The sequence below is a fragment of the Blennius ocellaris genome (genome assembly GCF_963422515.1).
Source record: "Blennius ocellaris genome assembly, chromosome: 8".
Classification (NCBI taxonomy): Eukaryota; Metazoa; Chordata; class Actinopteri; order Blenniiformes; family Blenniidae; genus Blennius; species Blennius ocellaris.
The window spans coordinates 15,464,370-15,489,942 of record NC_137657.1 but is presented as its reverse complement, the minus strand read 5'-3'; the positions used below and the strand labels follow the sequence as shown (position 1 = coordinate 15,489,942).

At 38.4% G+C, this 25,573-nt stretch overlaps 1 protein-coding gene across 1 annotated transcript in view; it reads right to left on the bottom strand.

Moving 5' to 3' along the window:
• Positions 1 to 25,573, bottom strand: part of grik3 (glutamate ionotropic receptor kainate type subunit 3) — a gene marked incomplete at both ends in the record, with an annotated part of 106,413 nt that overhangs the window by 47,724 nt on the left and 33,116 nt on the right. Inside the window, 3 exons of the mRNA XM_080500865.1 lie at positions 963 to 1,144; positions 1,254 to 1,511; positions 1,657 to 1,830. Coding sequence (XP_080356991.1) covers positions 963 to 1,144; positions 1,254 to 1,511; positions 1,657 to 1,830 — 614 coding nt within the window. The remainder of the gene's footprint in view (positions 1 to 962; positions 1,145 to 1,253; positions 1,512 to 1,656; positions 1,831 to 25,573) is intronic.

Below are 25,573 nucleotides of genomic sequence, written 5' to 3'. Positions count from 1 at the left end.
TGACAGCAAACTGAATTAGGGGGGGAGGGAGATCCACCATCCTGTTACTGACATCTCGAGAGCATCAGACCTCCTCCACATTTTCGAGTCTCTGTGCTTCACATTGACGGCTCTTTGTTGACTGACAATCACATATCAAAACATGTGTATATAAAGATCAGATGGTGAAGCATGCTGGATCCTATTTCTGGTTTGGAAGTCAATTAAGGAGCCAAAACAAATGATATGCACATTTCTTGGTTTAAACAGCAGAATGTGAATCCATCATAACGATTTTATTCAATATTTCACTAGAAAATCCAATAAATAACACTTCAGTACATATGTTTCTCCAGAATTAGACTGTCAATACAAATGTATCAGTTATTATTATGCGCATGACATAAACTAGAAATCTTCAAGCCATTTGGTGGTTTTAATCTGATAATTATGGCCTTTGGTTGAAAAAACAATTAAAAATTATCCAACTTGATAAAATGAAATAATTTCCTAACATATGTTATAACTGTATTTTTATTACTTCTTGTCTCAATTTAGAATAGATGGAATGAAACAAAAAACGTGAAATATTTCAGTTTTTATTGTATTCCACTTCATACATACAGTTATGTTTCTGTTTCTTTGATGTAAAAGAAAGAAAACACTTGAGATGATATAGATCTCTGAGTCTGTGTGTGGCTATCATGTCCAAATTTGGAAGTGAAATCTAACAGGCAATGATTTTTGTATTTCACTTTGTGAGCACTCTGTTGTAGCCATGTGTTATAAGAGGAAATCCCCACACAACCCAACACCAGAACAATTTCACCGCCGTGTTATTGTTAGTGACACACCTGTTCGATCTTGCTGCCACTGGAGAACGACGGCAAGATCGAACAGGACTGCATGCTTTCATTTGCTTTCATTTGGCCGGCTATTCTGAGATCTGACAGAAGCAGCATCTGTAAAGAACTCCCACCAACCTGTTTGAGAATCTGTGCCGCCATGTGGTGACTGCAGTCAAAGATGATGCGAAACTCCCGACTCCTCTTCATTTCCTTGAGAAGGGGCCTCGTGTCCTGCGTGTCGAGGGGAAGCTGGCGGATCTTTAGTCGGATGTTGTACCTGGACGGGGCCATGATCAACTCCTGTAGTCTTATTAGGCCTTAAAGAAGAAGAAAGAAAATATCATAAATACATACAAAGTTCATGTTAACTGAACTGACCATATCACTTATTCATATATGCACAGGAAAGTATACTGGTCTGTTCACCTGTGCTATCATCATATACAACAGTGGCTGTTTTCCATTTGAGGTACTGCACCAGGTCCAGGATGGCGTAGCTTAATGATGAGTAATCCGGGTATAAATTGGCGTAAAAGGTGTCCCTGTTGTCCATTGGATGATGTTTCCATCGCACCTGGATGTGCGGGACCTCCAACGCATTGCAGATGGACTGCACAGCATTGGAGGATGAACTGTGGGAGGGTCCAAATATTGCGACCACACCTAAAGAGAGCTGGTCACAAGCTGGAGAGGAAGAGGAGACAAGAACTTGAGAAATATCGAATCACCATATGAATGAATGTGGATGTCTTGTGGTGGTTTTCCAACCGAGCAGGTTCCCTCCTCCATCCACAGTATGATCACATCATAAACAGAACGGGTCACTTACCTTTCCTTGATGCCTCAAAGCTGTCATAGATATTAATCCTCTGTATGTCATATGTTAATGTTGTGTTGGGCAACAAAGTCCTGTTTCTGTTAATATTATTGACAGCAAATTTAAAGGCAAGCTCCTCCGCGCTAACGAGTGGCACAGGTCCTTCCGTTTGCTCAAAAATCCCACCTGCAGGGGGGAAAAGAAAGGAGGGAAAGAGGCCGATGAGCGCCACCGTCTCACATAATTGCAAGCAAGAGAAGGAACAGACGCAATTTCAGGCAGGACTAAATGCAGAAAAATATAGAGCGGCATTTGCACTTAGGACTAGCAGTGAAGAGAGCCGTCCACATTACACAAGGTATAAAATTTGCTCAGCAAACATGGAACAACCCTCTCTATTGAAAAAATCCCTGAAATATCAGCTTTGAAGTCTAAAACCATAATGGGTTTAAGCAGTATGTGTGCGAGTATGAGCGTGTGCGTGCATTAACGTGCTCGTCTGTCTGCTCTATCAAGGCAGCAGAATATCTCGGGCGTTTGTCTCTCCATTAAGATTTGCTTTTATTTCACCTGAATACCACATCGGTGGAGAAGATGACTGGTCTGGTGCACTTTTCTTTTACATAAAATTCAAAGGAAGTTTTTTTCTCTCTCTCTCTCTTTCCCCCCCCAATGGCCTGAACTACTGCTCAAAACTTGCAAAACATGTCTATATGAACATCAAAGTGGAATATTACTTCAGATGTTGTGTGTCGGACCATCAGTCTTGCACTACATCCTGAAATGAAGAGGAATAGAAATGCATCTTTCACTCGTGTGTTTTGTCTTGATGTGTCGAGCCCAAAGGAAAGTAACAAAACTGGAGACAGCTTTTGCATAAGATGTATTTAATGTAACTGCAGATACAGTGTGTCATCAAGGTCACTGTTGAATCTGAGTAATCTGAGTATGATTAGTTTGTGATTCAGCCTGTGATTTAAAGGATCCCTTCCTGGTGAATAGTCTAATTCTACTAAAATAATAAAGTAACTTATACCACCCAGTCCATAGTGATTTATACAATGAACTAATATTACATATTAAAATATATCAGCTGTCTGAATACAGTGATCAACTTTTCTTAACGTATGGAAGTTGAAGGCTTCTATTTTTAAATTGTAAGTCATAGCAAAGCCTGAGTGCTTGTTGGAGCAGTGCTTTGTAAACGTAACTCTTGTAGGTTGAGTAAGACTGTTTTTAAATAGTGATGAGAAACATAGTAGTCTGTGGGTAACAAATGCTAATATTGGAATAAGATGAAATCGCATAATCATGACATTTTTAATGGATGCAAGCCAATAATTCAGCTCTGCTATTCGGAAATAAACGGGTAGAATAAAGGTTAAAAGGAAGAAACAGTTTTCATTCATGTCTTCGAATTTTGTAAGTAATTGCATTTTTGCACTTTTTTTTAGACCTATTTGTTTATACAGTTAGCATTGTTTTGAAGTTTGTATTAATTTCCAAACATTTTCTTTCAATATGAGTAAATTATAGTTCTACCCTAAAAGAAGCCTTTTTTATTCACTTACTTATTACATTCTGAGTAGAATGTTAGGATAACATCCTGACAAGGATAAACAGACCATCAGGTTTGTGAGAAATAATCCGACTTCAATTCTTAATTATGCCACAAAACCACATAGTGACTACTTATTGAAGCGTCTATGAAGATTTGAACGAGTTTGAACCTCATCTCCCTGAAACTTCATTGTTTAGCAATATGTTTTACTGAGCTACATTGTTTCTATATTTTTTTTATTGGCCTCTTGTTGTCCATTCATTCATTGATTTTCTGTTACCCAGCTGACTATGATCAAAGGCAGGGTGCATCCTGGACAGGTCACAATCTTATAAAGAGAAAACGGCAGTCACACACACACACACACACACACACACACACACACACACACACACACACACACACACACACACACACACACACACACACACACACACACACACACACACTTATAGTCATTCATTTTGCATCGCCTATTAACCTCAAATGCATGTTTTAGGGCCTTGGGGGAAAATCAGAGTGCCCCAGAATGCACATAGAGCATTAAAAAGCCCCCAAGTTCAACCTGGACTCGAACTAGTGACCTTCTACGAGGCAAGTGTGCTAACCACTCTAACCACTCCACTCTTAAAAATCAATTCAATACCAACTTGTCAAAATAAATATAAATCAATCTTATAGTTTGTGTTAGGAAAATCTACAAATTTACAAGAATCTTGTTCTCGTAAAAACAAATAAATACAGTGTGAATAAATGTGCACATTCACACGGACTATAGTTCAACTCCTCCAGAGTCCCAGTCTGTGCTTGTTCCAACTAATATCACTTAAAAGTTCATAAATTATGTATGTAATTGGTAAAGTAACAAACATTACATGTGCTGTCAAATGTAAGAAAGCAAAGTCCCTCAGTGTCTTGGCTGCAGCGCTTAAGAAGACAGTTTGGACAGCTTCTTTAAAAGAAGCCTGCAGGAACATCAGCTCATGGTGAGGCTGCTCCTCCACCTCCACTCTCATCATATAAGCCATTTCACTAACAAAAGCAGAATGTATCTGCTGTCTCCTGTCAGTTCAGGCAAAATAAAAAGAAAGTTCACTGTCATCAAAAGTTACAAATGTCTGTAATTAAGTTGAACTTTTATGGCCGTCACTTTAACTTCAGAGACAGTCTTCCAAAGCCGCTCTGTCTGCACTGAGATCAGAATCCTCAACACGAAATCATCATTGTAGGTGTCTTCAAAGTTATAGTTTATAATCAAATCCCGGCTTAGGTTTTCAAACCATTTTTGGGCAGTTTGTGTGATGAAGTGTTATATTTTAAAGGGCTTCAACAATATATCATCTTCTATCATTGTACTTTAATTCAGACTGAAATACTTCTGGATTTAAATTGCAAAATTTTATGTGTCTATCACTGGAACTACCATTATAAACTTGGTTTATTGAAGTGTCATCAACGCTATTAGGAACACAATTTTTATCCCAAGCATATAAATGATCAGATACAAAATCTTGGATTAATGAATAACGCACATGTATATGTTATAAAACACACCAAGTGGTCATGGAACATTCAAAAAAGGAGTGTTAATACTGTAGTGTTTTAAAGTGCATACATACAAGTGCAATTAAGGTGTGAAATCAGTGTCACATATAAGTATCTTCTCTGTTGAAGAAACATTTTAACTTTGATACACAACAGCAATATATTGACACGATATGGCGCCCACCACAGCAGACATGTTTGCCTGCTCTACTCGAGTTTCTTTTATGTGCTCCTTCATATGCTATTGTAATGTTGGCATTCTCTGTGGACAGCAGAGAAATCATTTCATTGTGTCGGGAAATATGTTTCCTGATGTATACATGACAATAAACTTGAACTTGATAAATCTCTATTCAGTCATATTTCGTACAAACCATTTTCTGTTCTTTCCCACTGAAATATGTCTCGGATAAAGGACACTGTATTGTTCTCTAATAATTATTCTCTAATACATAAATGTATACTTAATACAATTATCTTGTAGTTCAGTGTTTATTTTTCATTTATTTGTGCCTTCATTGTTAAGTGTAATATGTGTTTCATGTTTTTCAACATTTTTCCAAAGAGAATAGCACAGAACTATTGAATTATCTTTACATTCTACAACTGAAGAAAAAAGAAGACAAAGTTTTTCCTGTTTTTTGCACGTTTTTTTTTTTTTTTTTTTAATTTTACTAACAACAATAACGCTGCCTGTCAGCCAGGTTTTATTTCACTAATCCTGGAGAATACCTGGCTGCAGTCAGATGAGCCTGGAAATGGCACCCGTGACCGGTTGATGCCCCCGAACAAAAACCCCCGGTACTTGGATCACCGACTCACACACACCTCTGCTGCTGTGGGCAGGGCAGCAACTCCTGAAGCCAAGCTCATCTTACTATTTATGACTCAAAGCCTCTCCGGATGGTGAGGAGGACGTGATGCATAAACCTGCTTGGTGGAATGCGTCACATTAAAATAAATGAATCCCTCCATTTCGTGGGGAAATCTCATTAGAGTACATTAAGTAATTGCTGGAGTATATAGTAATTTGACTGTTAAGAGGATAAAATGTGCATTGCTCAGAAGCACTCTAACAAATTTAATAAACAGGGGGGAAAACCTGCTCCGAGGGAGGAGAATCCTGCAGATAATTTGCTTTGCCCCTTTCAGAAATCTGCTATCGGTACAATAGCAAAGCTTAATGCATGAGACCTCCCACGGCTCCATCGAATCAGGAACGAGCGGCTCTTTTTAGCCCCGTGCTGAATTTTTCCTCTGATGCTGCAGAGATTGGAGCATCACGGGAACGTGTTTACAAATCCTCACGCAACAACCGAGCTGAATGTTGGTTATCGTGGTGGGCGTGTGGAAATTGAGACATAGGAATTTTAGACTTATTCTTGCTCATTTCAGTCAAAAGGCTTCAAATTAGCATGTCTTCGACAGACAAGTGCACAAAGGCTTTTAATTAGTCTCTCAGGTCCCAGCACAATATATAAATCAGCCACTAATTGCAGCAGTTTCCATAATTTGTCCTTTGAGGACTTTGTGGATCAGCTGCATTCAAAAGCCACAAACTGAAGAGAGGATGATTCAAACTTTCTCTGGAAAGTGTGCATGAAAGTAGAGCAGCCAAAATTACAGTTCACAGAGGAACCGATAGAGAGCTTGCAGTCATACTAGTAATATCAATAAAACTTAACTTTATCCATCTTAATGTTCACAGATGTGCAGATGAAAGTAAGCATGAGAAAGATAAAAAGTAGTAATGTTATGTCATCATATTGTAGTATTGAATATTGCACAAACAAACAAACATTTTTGTCCCCATTAGGGCAAGCCTTTTAAGTTAATAAAACACTATTAATTAGAGTAATAAATTATTCACTAAAACATCTGGCTGGCATGCAAATGAAAGCCTTTGGTTATCTGTGGTGTGAGTGAAAATGGAGCTGAATTTGAGTCTTAAATAGAAGCAGAGGGTGCAGAGGGGTCTGCGAGGCCTGAAGGAACTGACAGAGACATGCTGCGCCGAGTCAGAATCAGAGGTTTCACATATCAGCTGTACATGCCCTCGCAAAAATTGATGTTGTAGCATGAAAGCCCCCACATGTTATGTACCCGCAAACAACACGGGTGAGAGCACAAGCATAAACCCACCCTCTGCTGCTATGCAGTGGCACACTGCCTGAGTGGGTTTGGTTGGAATCAACTGGATACTCCTGAAAATACGTTTTTTGGGGGTTTTTTTCCCAGTAATTTACTGCATTCATGGAGCCGCTTGGTGTGATCTGAGAGACAAAGAAACAATAATATATGTACATGCAGATTTTGTCAACAATGTTATTTTTTTCTTCTTTTTTTTTTTTTTGGTTAACCAGGTTATAATAAACTCTTGCAGAGGTCAGAATACAGGCGTACGCTTTTCCTTGATTTGATTTTCTCATTTCCAAGTAAATTTATAAAATAAGATTTTTTTTTTCTTTTAAATACAGAACAGTAAAGGTAGATAATGGATTTTTCAAGCATTTCAAATACTGGCAATAATGATCAAAATATGAAGAAGCAACTGTTTTAATGTAATCTAATCTTGGCTAATTAAAGTCTTATAATAACTGACTGAAGATAGTAAGAGTTTATTTTCATTAACCTTTCTTTATACACTAAGTCCGATTGAGACATGCAGTCTCATTTATGAAATAGTTCAGTTTTGTTAGTTACAAACATACATTCAACAATACAATATACAACATATTGCATACAAAAACTAGGGTAAAAGAGTGTTCGAGGTGCTTGAGTGCTTAAAAACAGGAACAAACCAGAGAAGCTTTCTCCAAAACACTTCAGAAGGAGCTTAAATTCCTCTCATGAGTCCCTCTAGTGTTTTGTCTTCCTTCAGTCCAAGTTAAGAGGAAGAGGTCAAAAGTACTAATATTAGAACTGTAAACATGTCTTGGTAAAAGCTCATAAACAAACATCCCTTTGAGGACAACCTCAATTCTACAGTGACTCAGTTCTCAGAAGTCGTGTTGCTTCATGCAAATCTTTCATAGTGCGCGTTGAGAGCTGTTTGCTTGTAATATACTGTATTTAGGAATTTGAGTGTGATCAGAGTAAATTAAATGACGGCAAACAATACAAGTGACCGATACGGGTTCTTCATAAGTTTTTCCCTTTTTTCACGGTTCAACTTGTACACAAGTTTACAAGCAGAAGAAATCTGAAGATGTTTTACTTGAATATTTTCTCAAAAATTATCTTTAATTTTTTATGGGTTTTTTTTTCCTGCTGTGCTGTTTTCAATTAAATATGAAATGACAGATATGTACATTATGAATTTTTGAAGCCATGAGAGAAGATGATTAATATATGAGGGTTTCAATGTCACTCTCAGATTAGGCTGAAAAGTACTGACAGTATTAGACCGAAGTGTAAACACAGCTTGTAATTATACATATACATTATATCAAAGAAAGTTATTTTAACTTGTATTGCAATAGTTATGGACTATATTGGACTCATTAAACATTTCAATAATCTTGAGCATAGCTTTGTTCTTTTATTTCCACAAGTTGTGTGCAGTTTTGCAAAGAATACAACAGTTTTAATTGTTTGGGTTTATGTCCAAGCACAGGAAGTTCACAAAAGTATCATTATCAGAGTATGAGAACATTGTGTGCCCTTTGTTTGGCACAAACACACAGCAACACAATCCAATAACTTTTGGGTTTGAATGTTTTTTTACTCGAGTACAATGAACATTTTGACAGTTTAAATACAATATCCTACGCTTTCTTTTTCAGTATTTAAGACAGCACTCTGCAAGTTTTTTGTTTGTTTGTTTTCTTTCACCTTTCAATATGTACACTTTAAATAAATGTGGAAAACACATTTTAAAACCGAGACAAGGTCATGTTTTGGGTATCTGCACTTCTTACTCCTTGGCCTAAAATAAATAAATAAGTAAATAAATACTGCAAGCCCATTGCTTCTGTGCAACAGGAAATATCACCAGAGAAAAGGCAAGATCAATGACCTTTTTTGTTATGTTGTGCCAAGCAGGAATCTGAACTTACAAGCAGTGATTTTGGACGGTCTGAATCCAAATGACTTTACAGAGGCCTGTTTTGGTTGAACTCACAAATACAGTATTGTACTTTGTTTTACTGAAAGCCAAACTAAATACACTAAAGTCTCTCTATTGAATGAAAATCACCTAATAAATCATTTGTGACTCCGCATATATTTCTCATGCAGAATGTGATGAAGTGCATGTGCTCTGCACGTTTAGTTTTATTGTCCCTTATTGTAATATACATTATGCTTGTTAAAACAAATTATGTCACTTGCCAAACAAACCAATGCAGAGGCACAAACAATAAAAGTAGCTCATTATGCTCTTGGATTTACATGTGCTCGCCTACTGCATTTCTGAGTGTTGCTCTTTTGTATATGCTCTCGGCTGGTGGGACTCCCAATCTCCCGGTGAATAGCTTCCTGTCTCACTGGATGTGCAACAGCACTCATTTCCACAATGATGGCAGCAAACAATGACCAGCACAAAGCGCGTGCACACACACACATACACACACACACACACACACACACACACACACACACACACACACACACACACAATCATCCCCAACATTCAGAATTGCAGCCAATTTCCAAAGAATGTGTTCCTTGGTAATTATGGATAACAACACAACACTCTGGGCCTAACTGTTACACAATGCTGAGACCAGTGGCTAAGTTAGCCAATTCTCCATTTTGTACCCCAAGTAGGAAAAAAAATGAGGCCAGGAATCTGTTACATTTAATCAATGATGATTATCATGAGAGGAAATTAAGGGTGCTGGTTAATTAATGGTGTCTGGCAGCATACTGGCTCATTAGTTAGGAAAGTCACCCCACAGCAACATGGCTCTGGGTTTGATCTTAGCTGTAGCTCCTCTACATGGAACCGCAGCTACGGTTCTGTCTGCAGGTCAGGTTGTTAAAATCATGCAGGTCAGGTTGTTTGAATTCACTTGCAGGTCTTTATTATATGTCGCAGTTAATGGTGTTTGTCCGTCTTCCTGCTGATGCTCTTATCAAAGATGTACTGTTGTGGACTAGTGATTAATGAGTTTGTGATTTATGTTTTCCGCAAATTCTTAACAAATCTGAAATCAATCACTTTAAAGTAATGTTTAAGGCACAATGCATCCCTACTGCTGCTGTGTCTTGGTTGTGAAGTGTTGAGACCTCACAGTTTGCATGTTTGTGTAGAGTTTGCGTGATCTCTCTGTCCTTGTATTTCATCCAACAATCTACGGAGATGCTTTTTTGGTTAATAACCTCCTCTGAATATTTTGTCAATGTGTGTTTTTCTGTGTCACGACGATAGACTGGATACCTGTCTAGGGTGTATCCTCTGAGAGTTCAGTCACCTGTGACCTTTCCTCACTTGAAGCAGGTACAAAATACTGATTAATGACTGCAAGATCTCATTGTGCTGCAGCTACATAATCCACTGTGTGATGTATTGTTAATGCCATTTAGAGTAATGACAGAAACCCTCTCCCGATGAATCCAGACTGATCCTTGCAAAGGTTGTGTTTATTGATTTAATCGGTGTGTAAACTGTTAGATTTTAGAGGTCATTTCTGTTGATACTGTTTAATCTAACACTCTGGTTAGTGAGAAAGCAGGTGATAAAATAATGTTGGCCCATGTGCGGAGTATAAAATGCCAAAAGTGGATACTAATTAAAAGTGTTTTCAGAGACCTTTGTGCGAATGTGAGTCCGAACAAACGATGGCAGGTATGCACGGGTCAAACTACAGCAAGGAAACTTATTGACTCGTCCATTGACAATTTGAATGACTGCAGTTAAGTTTAGTGGCAGTTAATATGGCTCTGTCATTGTAGACAAACTAATTCTTGTCAATATAGAGTAAAGAGCTCATTTCAATGCACTTTTATTCTCTTCCAGAATAACTCAACTGTGATACCAACCTGAATTGTGACCAATCATTTCTACTATGAAAATATATTGAAATTGGGAGTCATAATGTTGCACAAATCTCAATTCAATGTTAAACTCAGTGCTGTAATTACAACGTATTTACAAATTATATGAGGTTTAATTGCAGTTTAAATGATTGGCCTCCGCTAAGCTGTAAAACCAATTATGTATTATTTTGGAGAAGAATGGAGCTCGACGCCACAGGTGGGCCACGAGCTGCCACTTGCTCTGGTTTGAAACAGCACTTGACTTAAACCATCACGGTGGCAGACATTGTTGATAGCTTTTCTAACATTAACAACGTCTGGTATTCATCTTTTCCAGTAATGGAAAAAAAATGATTTGGAATTAAGTTTATATTACCGTATCTAATAAGACGTTGACGTGTTCATGTTTGGTAAACTATTGACAATTTTCTACAATCTGGATTTTATATCAAACTCTTCAATTAAATTAGTTGATATTTTGCAAATGGGGGGCCGATTTAAAATTCTACATTTTCGTGTGATTTTTGATGAATGTTGAAGAATAGATAACATATAAGGTGAGATTTCAGTCCTGTCTATTACTGTTGTAAGATGGCAAACACTTACAGTTATTATTGCATAATAGAACATCTAAATGTGCTTTCCATGTGGTCTCACCAGTAAAATGAGAACATAGCAAACTCTAACTACTGACATCTGAATTTTCCCTCAGTTCTTGTGTACAATAATCCTGAAAAAGTTCACCTCACTTGCACTTTTCACAAAATCCTCTATGTCAAAAAGTCTACCTGCCACAGCATTTCTCTTGAGGGTGATGTTTGCAAAAGCACGTCACTCCTGAGAACACTGCATTTCTGCAGCTTTTAGCATGTATGTTGTCACAAACCCAGCCTCACTCTTTGGCTTTGACACTAATGCTATTTCACTAGCAGTAACATAGCTGCAGTCGCTTTAACTGCTGCAACACTAATCTCTCTGCTACAAGCCATATGAAGTTCAAATCTTTGTGTCAGTGTTGGGTTGCAGCTGATCTGTTAAGTTTACACTTTGCAACCTCATTGCAGAGGCACACAGGACCGTCTTGTATGGAGATGTTGGCCCACAGGCCGCATGTTTGACACCCCTGCTCGAGGTGGTTTAAAAACGAGAATTTGACCCACCAGGCTGATCTTTATATCCTCTGTGATAATAAATGTCAGTGTTGACCTATTCTTACACATATAAGGTATTTATGGTACTTCAAGTGAAAAAACTAAACAAAAATAAACATACAACACCCCCACTGTGGCAAATTTTAACATTATGGTTAGGAGATCAGATCTACTGTAAAACTACCTATTTAATTCTGCTTGTGAGAGATTGTGTTGATCTTACTGAATAAAACACTACTCCATGTCCTTTTGGGAGTCAGCCTCCTGTTGTTTCAGTATGATGACGTGTTGGACTATCACCCTCACAAATTAACCCAGACAAAGGCACCCCATGTAAGCAAGGTGAACCTTGATATTTGCATGGTCATAAGTTTAATGCTCAGTTATTGAATAATAAATTCATAATCTTGACTGAAGTGATCTTTTCCTTGTGCAAAAGGGCATTTTAATAGATAAATCTACAATTTGGTTTCTTATTTGTTTTATTTTCTTTCAAACTATGTGCTTAACATCTGATTCATTTGCAAACATTTACGCTACATGGTCCCTTTTTTCCAGAATAAATACCATACTGTGTATGATAATTAAAATCAAAGTTTTAAAGCTGGCTTCTTATTAACGTAACCAACTTTCCTCAAAAGATAAAGCAGTGATTATCTAGTGTTGGATTTAAAGTTGATCCAGTAGTAAACAGAGATAAATGAACAGCTGTTACAAGGGTTTTCCTTCCCTGCCACTGTGCAGAAATGGCAGAAAAAGTAAGAAATACGATGCTGATCTGATCTTAAAAGGAACTTTTCAAACAGAGTATTTCACAGTTGGAAAGAAACCCCCTGCAAAATGCAGACATAAAAGTGTCTGCAATTTTTTTAATTTTTTTTTTATGGGAGATTATTATATCCTGACATTGCCATGGACACTATTGCACTATAATTGATAAAGTGATGTTCATCTTTTTGAAATATCAAGCAATAACCATCAGGTAAATGAAATCCCCTATAGATTAATCACCCTGGGTTAGAAATCATCTATATATCTATTCTTGGTGCAACACAGTCTCTTGGCGAATACACACATGCACTGTAAATTATTCTTCCTTGCAGACACATAATGGATGAAGACTTTTCCTGCACATACTCATACACGAATATAGTATGTTTTCACAACAGACTTATGAATAACATCTCTTTTTACACACACGCACGCACGCACGCACGCACGCACACACACACACACACACACACACACACACACACACACACACACACACACACACACACACACACACACACACACACACACACACACACACTGTCTGCTGCAAACTATTGGTAAAGCTTGCTTTTAACTTGCCCTCCTCCACATGCTGTCGCTCTGCTAAGCCGACACAAATTACAGCTTCTATTTGTCATTTAGACCGATACATTCGGTCTGCATTGTTGTCTTAATGATGTATTTAACTTACTATTGTAACCACTGGTAACAAATAATTGTTTCCTCGAACGCCTCAAAGGAATCCATTATGTAGACTGACTGCTTATATTTCTTACTTTACTGAATTGCATACAATTAATATACATTCTGTCACATTTTTATGACTCACTTGTTCAAACCACTAGTGGCAACATTTAATGTTCCTCGATTATGGTATGAAAATATGCGTGGTGTTAAAAATCATGAATGGACCACTTATTTATATTAACAAGAACGTCTAAGATTAAAAAGGGATATATGATGCTGCTTACAGCTTAAATAATGTCAAGATTTTGTCTTGTAAAAAGGACTGATTGAGGTGTTGACTTTAAATATGGTTAATGTGGTGGTAGTGAGTCACTGTAGCACTCAGTTTGTGTTCAGCGTAGCACTTTTGATTTTTTGATTTTTCTTAATTTTTTTTTTTTGTGGTTAGATTTAAAAGAACAATAACCATACTTTGTTGTGCTTGCTATTGCCTGACTGAGGACAAAGCAACTGAATTTCCAAGATTAGACAATCTCAAATGGCCGATTTATTTTATTTACTGTACTTTAAATTCACATGATCAAAAAAGCTTAAAACAGCTAAAGAGTATTTGAGCAGAGCATTGTCACTGGAACGGTATTTCAAATTCCAAAAGCCTGTATTGAAATCCGCCAGTAGCAACATTTTAACTCTTGTAACATTTAGACAAATATGTAATTAATGTGTACAGTCTCCACACAGCATCATCTATTATCATATAGATTGAATTTGGGCGTCTAATGTTTGTGTCCATAATGAAAAAGGCTGCTCTAATTATGTTATTTCTCCCTGTTACTCAGTGTCCACATTGAATCTCCATGCAGCTCCATCACAGCTGAGAGGCATTCTTATTTATTTGATACGATTAGTAGTACTCATGCCGCCCTATAGTGTTGTGATATCTCCTCTGTCAGAGGACTGTCAGGTAACAACACATTTGTAAAATCTAATTTTATGCTCAAGTGGTTCTGCTTCTGCAATTTATCGCCGCTATCGCTCACCTTCTCCCCTGCTCGCTCCCGCTAGCTTTCCCTCACTCCCTCTCCAGTCTCCACCCTCTCTTCCCAGCTTAGCGAGGTGTTTTGATCTCATTATCATTCCCAAACATTCACACCGGATAATCTGTCAGGGCGGGAGTCTGTGTTCTGCACCATACAGGGCACCCTGGTCATGATTAGGGGTGTCATTGCGTGCTTGCAATGAAAGTACCTTTTTTTTTTTCTTTTCTTAGTCAAATCCAAACCAGCAGTAATGGGTGTATCGCTCTCCCTGCATGCTATGAAACTCGGCTGTGTCAATTAGATCCCCCAGTAAAGAAAAACTACCTTTTACTGTAAGGGGACAATTGTGGGACAACCCAGCGAAGACGCAGAATTGATTACCAATCCAAGAAGTGGGGCTCGAACGCCATTTTCCAAAAAAACAAATCCCTTTCCAGGACGATTGCACAATGCACAGAGAACCTCCATTAGACAATCCTGTTCCACAATGCAGGATACAAAGAGGCACCTCCACTGTCTGTGGCCTATTGTTGTCACGGAGGAAAAACCCCCACCATGCCAAATCCTCACCTCACTGCCAGTTCAATCAAAAGCTGTGCCAGAAAAGCAGGCAACAAACAATGGTAACTAATGCCAGGCGGACAGAGGCTCTGAGCTGTGCCAAGCTAACCTGTGTCCATCACCATCCCTACTCCATCCATCTCCTCACCTGCAGCCACCTTTCTTTGTCCACAGGAATATGCAGACCTGCAGCCTTGGCACTTGGTCGCAATGGGACTCAAAGGTGGCAAAACAGCACAGAAATGGTCCACATTGTACGCGCACCTACTATATCAGCTTGTTTCGTATTTGCATGCACAATCATGTCGGTGTGTGCATTTCTGAAGTGAACTTGCATAAATATAAACACAATTTGGTGTTGTATCCTCGGCAACATTCGTCAACAAGCAATTTGCTCACGACCCCTCGCGAGGCCAGTCAGCGACTAGATGAGGCCGCCTGTTTTTTTTTTTCTTAAAATACACCACACTCACAATAGTCGAAAATGATGTTGAAAGGATGCAACACAAAACTCAATTTGCTTCCGAAATTCCATCTTGAGTATTATGTGCTGAAAATAATGTATTCCTTGACCCCTGGAGGAGCTGTTTCCCTCACATCAGTCATGAGACTTTCTTATCTCATTTGCCGTCATGCAAATGTGTACAATCACACTCCTCAAACACCATACCAAAAATGGAGTTGACCTTGTACTTGTTCACTTTTTAAATGGTAATTGAACATGAGGTTCCACCGCACAGAAGCCTGCTGGATCTCTGTTTGCTGAAACTCTCAAACACCCTGCACTCAAGTTGAAGTGATTAGTCACATCATGGTGTTTCCATTAACTATGGAAGTAAAAATGTCAGTCACAGTTTTTTTTGTAATGATTGCATGACATAACATTATTTGTTCAACAACAATAAACAAACCTTAGAATAGCACAGAGAAGTGACAGGCCAGTCATTAGATTTGATGAAGCTGGCATCATTGTGCTATTTTTATGGACAAAGGTTTTAACAAATGCACAGGGGGATTTCCTGTGTTGACATAAAAAAAAAAAAAAGTAATTCCAAACCTGAAATAGACATTATATAAAACAGACTGTGGCTTGTTTGAAGCTGGACACACTCATACATGTATCTCCATCGCCCTCTGGTCTGACGACTTTAAAGAAGGAGCCGACAAAAGCATGCAACGAAGTGGGCTCCATCAGGAGAACGAGTGAGAGGGATTTTACTGAGGATCCTAACAGTTACTACAGAAAAAAATCTGTGCTCCTACAGTCACTGTGTGGGACCTGAAACAGATTTCAGGGGGAAATTAGAACAGTAGTGACACCATCGCAGGTTTTTAGGGAGATGACATTCTGAATGCAAATCTACTTTTCTACAGCACAACGCAACACCAATCAAATACAACAGGTTTGTCTGGAGTGGGGAATTATATTTATACTTGTCTCCTAATACTCTGAGGGATTAAGAATGAAAACATTTTAAAATAAGTCTGATTTTGAGTATTTCTAAAAGGTTTTCATTTTGGACTGTTGTAGCAGACGCTCATATGCTTTTATTGTTTTGAATACAGTCATTTTATGCCAAATTGCATTGTTCCTGACAAGACAAATTGAAGTTGTACCACACAATATTGATGAAATTGGGGATTTTCTTCCAACATCGTGTTTTCCAGCATTAAATGATTTGGAAAATCTTTTTTTTTTTCTTTCAATTATGTTTTTCTGTACTTTAGCATCAGAAGCCTCGTTAGTATCACCTGCAAGGCATTTAAGGTCAGATCAGGGTGTTATTGAGGTATTGTGGTACTTACAACGGCTCACAGCTTGGCACAGAGACTGTAGATACAAATCTAAAATTGAAAACAATTGACTACTTCAAAATATGCTCACAGGTTCTGGCAAAAGTTGGTTATTTAAAAAGTTGGTTATTTAAAATTTAACATGATCCAAATTATTTACAATGCATTGCGTTAATTATGTTGCCATGCTCTGCAAATTCCCAAATGACATAATTTTCAATGTGAAAATGACGATTACAATTCATTCATTAAAAACTAATTAAGAAATGATTGGCAGCCCTCTAGATTCCGTATCTGAAAAAGCACAAAAACAAATTTAGAGGTAAATGAAAGAGCACTGTGATCTCATAAAACAAAACATAGAGACAGTAACATGTTTATTTAAATCACAAATCATATCACAATTCTTGACATTATTATCACATATTGCATGTTCACACCGTGTGTGTGTGTGTGTGTGTGTGTGTGTGTGTGTGTGTGTGTGTGTGTGTGTGTGTGTGTGTGTGTGTGTGTGTGTGTGTGTGTGTGTGCATACACTGTTTACTCCCTAACGTTACTTGCTCCCCTATAAAAACATGTTTTATCCCCGTTGTTTTATTATTTAACTTTTTATCTTCGAGTCAATACAATGTGATGAGCACTGGGGAAACTACAGCACTGCGGAAGTTTAGTGTAATAGCCTCCGACCTCAAGGCTCCACTGACGAGTTTCATGTTCCTTCTCTTTGTGTCCGGGGTTTCATTTTCATTAGCACTACTTTGGAGGGACCTTATAATTTTACTTTCCCAAACTTGTTGCACATCAATTGACTCTTCCTGAGGGTTGAGGCACTGCAGTAGGATGTGTAGCTCCCAGAGTGATGGGTTAGATAACTATACTCTGGGTCACAAAAACTGTGCTGTGTAATTGGCATTGATTTTACAATTGAAGGCGCAATTAATATTGAGGCGTATCCCTGCAAGCTGCTTCAAAGTCCATACTAAAATGGAAAGGCATTGTTTAATTTAGGCCACCTTATTACTGTGCAGTTTTGACAACCGCTTAGTTGCTTTAATGCTTAACATAATTAGAACAAGAGTTTGAGTTCGGCCTCATATAAAACTCTTTGACAGTGCTATTATCGTCACCCACCCACAGAAATTAGTGTCTTCTGCCACGGGCATAATGAAAGCAGGACGTAAGTATCTTTTATGATCTCCTGCTTCACTTTTGTAAAAGACAGTAAACATTTCTGTCAGGCTTTATTGAATTTTCAACCTCAATACAGGAAAAAGAAAGCCCTCAGAGCTTGGCAGCATCTCAATTTATGACAAACAGTATGGCAATTTTTGATGTAAACCCAAACAATTAACAAAAGTAAAAATGTGTTAAATTTTCAGCCCCGAGCTGAAAGGTTGACAAGGGTCTGAAAACAAGTCACCCTGAATTTCAAAGTCACTGCGGGTACAGCTAAATATAAACCTGCCCCACTTATTACTGGACGGACCACACATGCAAAGTTAATGTAGACAAATGAGGGGGAGGTGCGGGTCAGATCGTTTGGGACACCCCTGGCTAGTTTCTGGGACAGAAGGCACTCAAATGGAAATTAACTTCACTGTGTCCATGAGAGCGTTCACTTCGTCTGGAACAAGACCAATCTTAACACATCTGAATTGAAGCCCTGGGCGCTCGTTTTTATCCAACTTCTCTGGCAGTGTGAGGTGGGAGATTATTTCTCCCCAGGCGTGTAAAGAGAGGACCGTGTACTCGTGAGGATTAGCAGAAAGCGGGGAGAAAATGAACAAGAAGGACCAGTCGACCGAGGGACATTAACTGATTCATTCAGAGAAGAATTGGACATTTATAAAAATCTAAATTTAAGTTATTAGAGGTAGCCTTATTTTTTTCATATCTAATTTACTGCAGTAAAATCCATCATATTAAAACCCCAAGACTGGAAGAAAAAAAAAAAAAAAAACCCTGCTCCTAATGAGTAATGACAAGCTTCAAAGAATTCCCCGTCCTGACTGGATGTAAATCAACATTTTGACTGCTCTTATGTGAGTGACAGCCTACATGAAGCCTCTCCTGTAAACACATTCTCCATAGCCAGTCATGGAAATGGATAAATCAAGTCAGGTCAAAATTCTTATCACACAAATGACACATAATATTTCATTTTGATCTGTTTCCAAAATGTGCATCCTCCACGCACATCAGCGATGAGACAAAACAAAGCGATAGCATCGCTTAGTGAGGTAAACTGTTGCCTGCATATTGTGTCTTGAATGGGAGTCATTTATTCTTAGTGTGGAGAACAAAATGTGCAAAGCTTATATTTTAGTTCTTTTTCAAACATGGCTTGACTATTGTAGGTTTATAATAAAAGCTTCCTGTTTTATCACAGAGCACAAGCATTATTCCTAAGCACTTTGCACCGTCTTTTCAAAGCCGATTAGAGAACGGCGAAGGAGGCCAGCTCATCCTTGCAAAGGCAGGATATTTACATTTCAGCGCCATGTGCAGTGAATTTTAATTCGCTTGCTACGATTTAACACGCCGGCTTCCTAGCAGTTTCACACATGAGTGCTTAATGGCTTCGTTAACATCCTGAGGGACTTTCCTCATTACCTGATCTGGTCAGCTCTGACAGGTGCAACGAGACTCATCACTGATCTTTGTTCGTGGTGCCAAGTTCCCTCGCACCAGAGATCGCAGTGAAATCGAAATCAAAGCAAACACTTGTGAGTCAAAAAGCCAAAGCACAAGAAGGAACGTCACTCAGCGGCATACGGGAATAATTCTAATGAGATCAGTGCCCTTGACAAAAATATATGGCCTAAAGTTAAATGTCTGAATTATTCCTGTATTGCTTTCCTGAGTATCTTTGGACTCAGACCAAGAACACCATTAGGCCATTTTAAACAAACCCATTAAGTTTGTGTTTCATTACACAGACACTGATAAAGTCCGGAGGCAATCCTGTGGAAAATGCATGATTTTTTTATTTTGTTTTTCTCCATTAAATCCACCAAAACATCAGATTGCCAGCTGTATTTGTTCCCAAAAGTGAAATATTGTATTTTACTGTTTATAGTTTTCAAGGACAACATGCAGTTATCAGGACGGGACATAATGTAAATTACTTCTTTGCAGCTCCGTGTAAAGTCACTATCTAACCTGAAGGTCACCGAAGTTATCTGAAATTAAACACGGTTCATCACTGCACGACTATAGAGAAAGACTTTGTTTGTGCGCATCTTAAACAACTTTATTTGATAAGTTAAAAAAGCAATCGTCAAATCAGCTGAGTTCAAGGTCACAATGTCTTTTGAAGCCTCTCTTTCTTCATATTATATTTTGAAACATCAAATATCTTCACTGATGCCCTTCTGCATTCTAAACTTTTTTAAATCACAGGAAATATTTGATGGATCCTTGAAGGTGACTCGAGAGATTTGGAAGGGCTTCCTGGAAAGAGCCGCGTCTTCCTGCCAACATCTTCCGAGGATCGCATCAGCTTGTTTTCTCACATCACTTCCTCCCCACTCGCCCACCAAGCGATGGTCACACACGCTGCACAGCATAAATTGTCTTCACTTGTTTGCTTTGATCCCTGACATGGAAATGGCATCCTGCTAAAGCAGCTCCATGTGGAGTACTGACAATCATCCCACACTTTGTTGTTAAAAGAACACGTAGCACACGTGCACCTTGTGAATCGCTCATACAACAAGCTGAGCTCCATCTCGGATCATTCACCTGCAAAAACATGGCAAAAACACCAGTCTGAGGAGGAATAAGGATTTACTGTCAGACTTCAATAGCAGTTCCAGGGTATAAACTGTAGCTATGACTGGGCCTGCAGTGTGATGTGGGGAGAGGGTGACCATGATGACTGCAGTCGCTCATGCTACATTTGCATATTTATTAAAAAGGCCTTAATTGCTACCACTCCAGTTGAGTGAGATCAAGTTTATCAGTTTGTTTTTGAAAGCATTAGATAACAGCAGCTCAATAAAAACTACATCAGAACATTTAAACAAAAAGTGATACCTTTGAATAAACCAACAGCACTTTTTTTTTGTTGAGTTTCCATCCTTTTTAAAGAGCTCACTCGTCTATCATCTCTGAGGACCATGATTCACATGTAGACACAATTAATCAACACATTAATCAATCCGTGGCCTTTTTTTTTGGTTTCATTCAGACATTTATTTAAACTGCTTATTGAAATACTTGTTTCTTGACTAGGCATGTGTAAGAGTGCATGGTTTACATAAGTGTATCAATAAACCTATGTTTTCTTTCCCAAACATACTTTTTGTCATTTCTAATTGATTGAAATATCTCTTTTTTGTGTTGGTGGTACTTCAACTGTAAATATTAGTAAATGTTCCGTATGTTTCTCAATAAATTGTATAAGTATTTATGCACTATAGTTTTCTACATTTCAAATCTATGCACTGACAGTTTTAATAGGGTTAATATAATGCCTCCTAATTCTACATTTAGCATACAAATAGTAAGTCTACTCCTGATTATCAAGGAATTCACTGTAAACTATCACCAGGTAATGTAGAGTACCATAAAAATGTAATCCTGTCCACTGCAGACTAATATGTGCAACCCGAGCTGTCGGCATTTTCTTCTGCCAAATGAAAAAGGCAAGAAATCTCAAATGAAATGAAGAGGGACTGAGGCAAATCCATACCTCACACTCGCCTCACCTTGTGCAGTCGGGTCTCAGTGCTTTTATCTGGCAGGCCTAATGCTATTGATGGGCTGTTGAAAAAGAACAGAAAATCCCTTTGCTAAAACAGCATTTTGGCTGCTTAGTATTTGTGGGAATACACAGAAGGAGCATTATGGGAGCAGATTATTTATTTTTGGAAGAGAGGCAATTCGATACCTTCGGTCCACTGAGAGAGGGTAAAATGTGTTCCTCGTGCAAAACAAGCGGCCAAGTGGAGGCTCGAGAACTCAGCATTGGGGAGACAAGTGACCAAGGTGCTGAATTGAATAATAACAAAAAACAACAAAGCCAACATACTCTAAAACCTCAGAGCTGACAAGTTCATTACCCTCTGAAACCACGAGGCTAACAGCTTTCCTTATGAGGCATTTACTAATAAAAGGTTTGAAAAAATAACTGCACATGTGGCAATTTTTTCCCTGGCCAACACAATGCTGGTGACTCGGTGTCAAATCAAGGTCATGTTTTCGATAACATATTTCTCTCTCCTTCTCCTCCCCCTCTCTTCCTCCACCTTTTTTTTTTTCCCTCACTCAACCTTTTTTTCTGCTGTTAATATATCAAATCAAATAAATCTTTGTTCCATTATTTAACTGAGCAATGTGCACCTATTTGATTTCATCTGAAATGCAGTTTGATAAAGATTTATTGGATTTTAATATTTTCTTTGATTAAATGGATAAAAATAATGTTCATGCTCTAAAGCGGCAGGATGAAGTCCCACAAGCAGACTGGGGCACAGACATAGCAGAGATGGCATGAGGACCTCCACTGTAACTTTGCTCAAATAGTCTTCAGCTCAGTGATCTGATTTAGTACTGGAAACAATTTAATGTGTTCAGTTTTTTGTTTTTTTTCTTTAAGTGTAGTGCTCCGTTCCAGCAAGGCAGAGAAACACCAATAATAATGTGGTTAAAGGAATAAAGAAAGGTCCAAGTCTACAATTGTTTTGCACATTCTCATTCATCATCCATCCATCCATCCAGAAGGTAGTCTACACCATGTACAGGCAGCCAGTCTATCACAGAGCCAATATGGACTTACACACAGTCCATTCACAGACTTATTATGTCACACTACATAATAAAACTATCTCAGTATGTATTGTAATTGTAGGCCGCAGTTGAATATTTTCTTAGAAGATGGCAAAATTGGAACCTAACTTTTTTTGGGTAATAAATAAATAAATATGGCATCACGCCATCCCCTAAACGGCAGCTTTTGAGGGGTATTCAGGGCTGGTGACAAGGTCACAGACAACCAAATGCACAAACGCACATGGTCCCCATTTCTTAACTTCCAGGCCGGCGGACATCTTGGAATGTGGTTGTTTTGGCCGCATTGGGGGGAATTAGGCAGGTGGCCATAATGTTATGGCTGATCAGTGTTTTCCATATTTTTTACAATATCCATTTGTGTGGGACAGGGTTGCACCTTAGGAGGTTGGCATATATTGCTAAGTATATTGCTGACACCCTTGAAACAAGTGTGACCCTGCCCCATAGCCTCCAACACAGAGAGAAAGTGCAATTGTTTTCCTCTGCCAATCTAAAACAGTATAATAAAGGCCATGTGCCAGGAGGGAGCCACTAAACCTGCCTGGCCATTCTCGAGGGTGCTCATAGGATCAAGAGCCCAAGGCAAGCGTAGCGCCTGACCTAAAGAGAGCCAGCAGTGTGGTGGGAGAAGTGACTTGCACGCAGAGAAGCAACTGTGATATGCCTGCTTTCATAAGGACTTTCACACGGCTCCAGTTTAGTGACAGTCACTCGAACACCAGTGCTTGAAAACATGAAAGCAAAGATGTTGTAAAGGCATCAAGTGGATGAAGTCAAGGACCTATATTGTCATTCAGAGCAGAGTCATCCTGAAGCCGTAAGATGCCTGATGGAACTTAAAAATGACCTGCTTTACCTTGTCTGTAATATCCTTGAGCTGCCTTTTGAGAGGAGAATGACACCCTGCAGAAAATCAAGTCGTACAGCTGCGTAACTGTTGTGCATCACCGAGTCGAGATCGCGAACATCAAGGGAGCCTCACTCAACTTTTAAAAGGACACTGCACTAAATCATCTTGAGCGTCGGGAGAAATCAGGGAGGAACGGTTCATGAGTCATTACATGTGATGCGTAATGTTTCAGGCACTGTCATAATCTGTTAACAGACTTAATTAAAAAGCCGAGTGACTATGCAATCATAATTCGGTCGACTGCCGAACTGACGTCCCCTGTTTGTTTACATAACCTAGATCCGAATGGGGACAGTCAGTTGAAATCAAGTCATCACTTGGTAATGCCCTTGTGAATGCGTAGTGCACCACCAATGACTCATGAAATGTGTTGCTCCGATCACAGGTTACATCCACATCATCAATCCTCAAGATTAATTCAGCTTAGGAGATGGGTTATTCAATAATTCATTGTGTAATATTTGTCTGCAAATTAATCCTTATTCAATGTGACAAGGAGAATTAAATGATTGCTTACCAGGTAATTTGGACATAATTATTATTCTTTCAAGCCATGGTCTGCCGTGCAGGTCTATGGAGCTGTTGTTCCTGCCAGGTGCTTTTGTTAGAGTAAGGAACCAGTTGCTATGCATTCTCCCAATAGATGAAAACAGCTAAGTTTAGACTGCCGCAAATAAAAATGATGCATGTGCTCCAGATGAGGAGTTTTCAAGTATGGGAGGATAAGCCCCCCCTGATAGAGCTTGAAGAATATTGTAACCTTCTCATTTCCCACAAGCTTTCTTTCAAAACAAATAGCCATGATTTGGAAGAATGCTAGACTTGTTAACGTGGTACACATTGTTATTTTAAATGGCTGTGTGGATAAATTGGTGAAGAAGATCATAACAAATGCAAATTTTTTCTTATTTAGATGTGAAAAAACAGGTGTCTTTACATAAAGTCTGCTACTAACATAACTTGGTTTTCATAATCCAGATCCCTTGTGGTGTTTTTAATTATGTCAATTAATTTCATATTATTGGAATTCAGTTTTAAAGCTTTTATCATTTACGCATTATTCTTTTCATCATGAATACTTGTCAGAAATGATAAGATATGGAAAAGGCATCACCCTGACCCAAGATCTTTTCTGTTGCTGTGCCGTCTCTGAAGCTCACTGCTGCCCCCTCGGGGAAGCCCACTCAACATTTTTAAAACAACTGTTTCACAGGATATGCACTTAATGTTTATTTTTCATGTCTTTTAAAATGTTGTGTTTTTTTAAGCATTTTAATGATTAACTTTTCTAGACTTTAATATTGTGTTCTCTTTGCAACTTTTCCTGTGACAATATGAAGTAATTGAGCTTGCTCAACACTCACTCTGCTGTCTTTATGGTGACCCTAGATTTAACTGTAATATCTGAGATCAACCTATTGTTTAAAATGTAACACAAACAGCAGTTTTATTGCCTATGAGAGCAATTAGGCAAAACAAAATTAAGACAGAATAATATCTGGGTCAGCATTTGCTTCAGAGTTGGTCATTAAGAAGGCTGATTCCTTATGTGGTTGGTATTATCGCACAATCCAGAAATGTATTCAGAGACACAACTTTGCTGAAGATGATTTAACACCTAATCGGCGGTTCTAACTCCTGTAAAATAAACACCATTACATTCTCAAAATTAAAAATAAAGTGCTACTTCTGCCCCGGAGTAACTGTCGTACTTGTAAATTCAACAAAAACTAAAAGGTCAACTTGATTAAAACTTGGGTTGGGCAGGAATTAATTCATGTGAGGCTGTTAACTCCAAAGTGAACTCTAATTATGTGAGTCTACAGAAGGGAAACAGTAGCACTTCAATGAAGTGACCTCAAAGGATTTTTTTATTTTTTTTTTATTCAGCTTTTTTCTTCTAAAGCAGCTGAAATTCTGAGTTATTGCACCAGGTCGACACAATACCGGTGGAACAACAAATCCCCGACCCGACATTTTTAAAGTGCATGCTGAAATTTACAAAGCAAGCCTCCGGAAGGGGAGAAAATCCTTGCTTTAAATTAAATGAGTAGGCAGACAGTCTATATTTCTGAATGCCACAGTCTTACACACACAGCTTGCTCATTAAAAAAAAAACAAAGAGGAA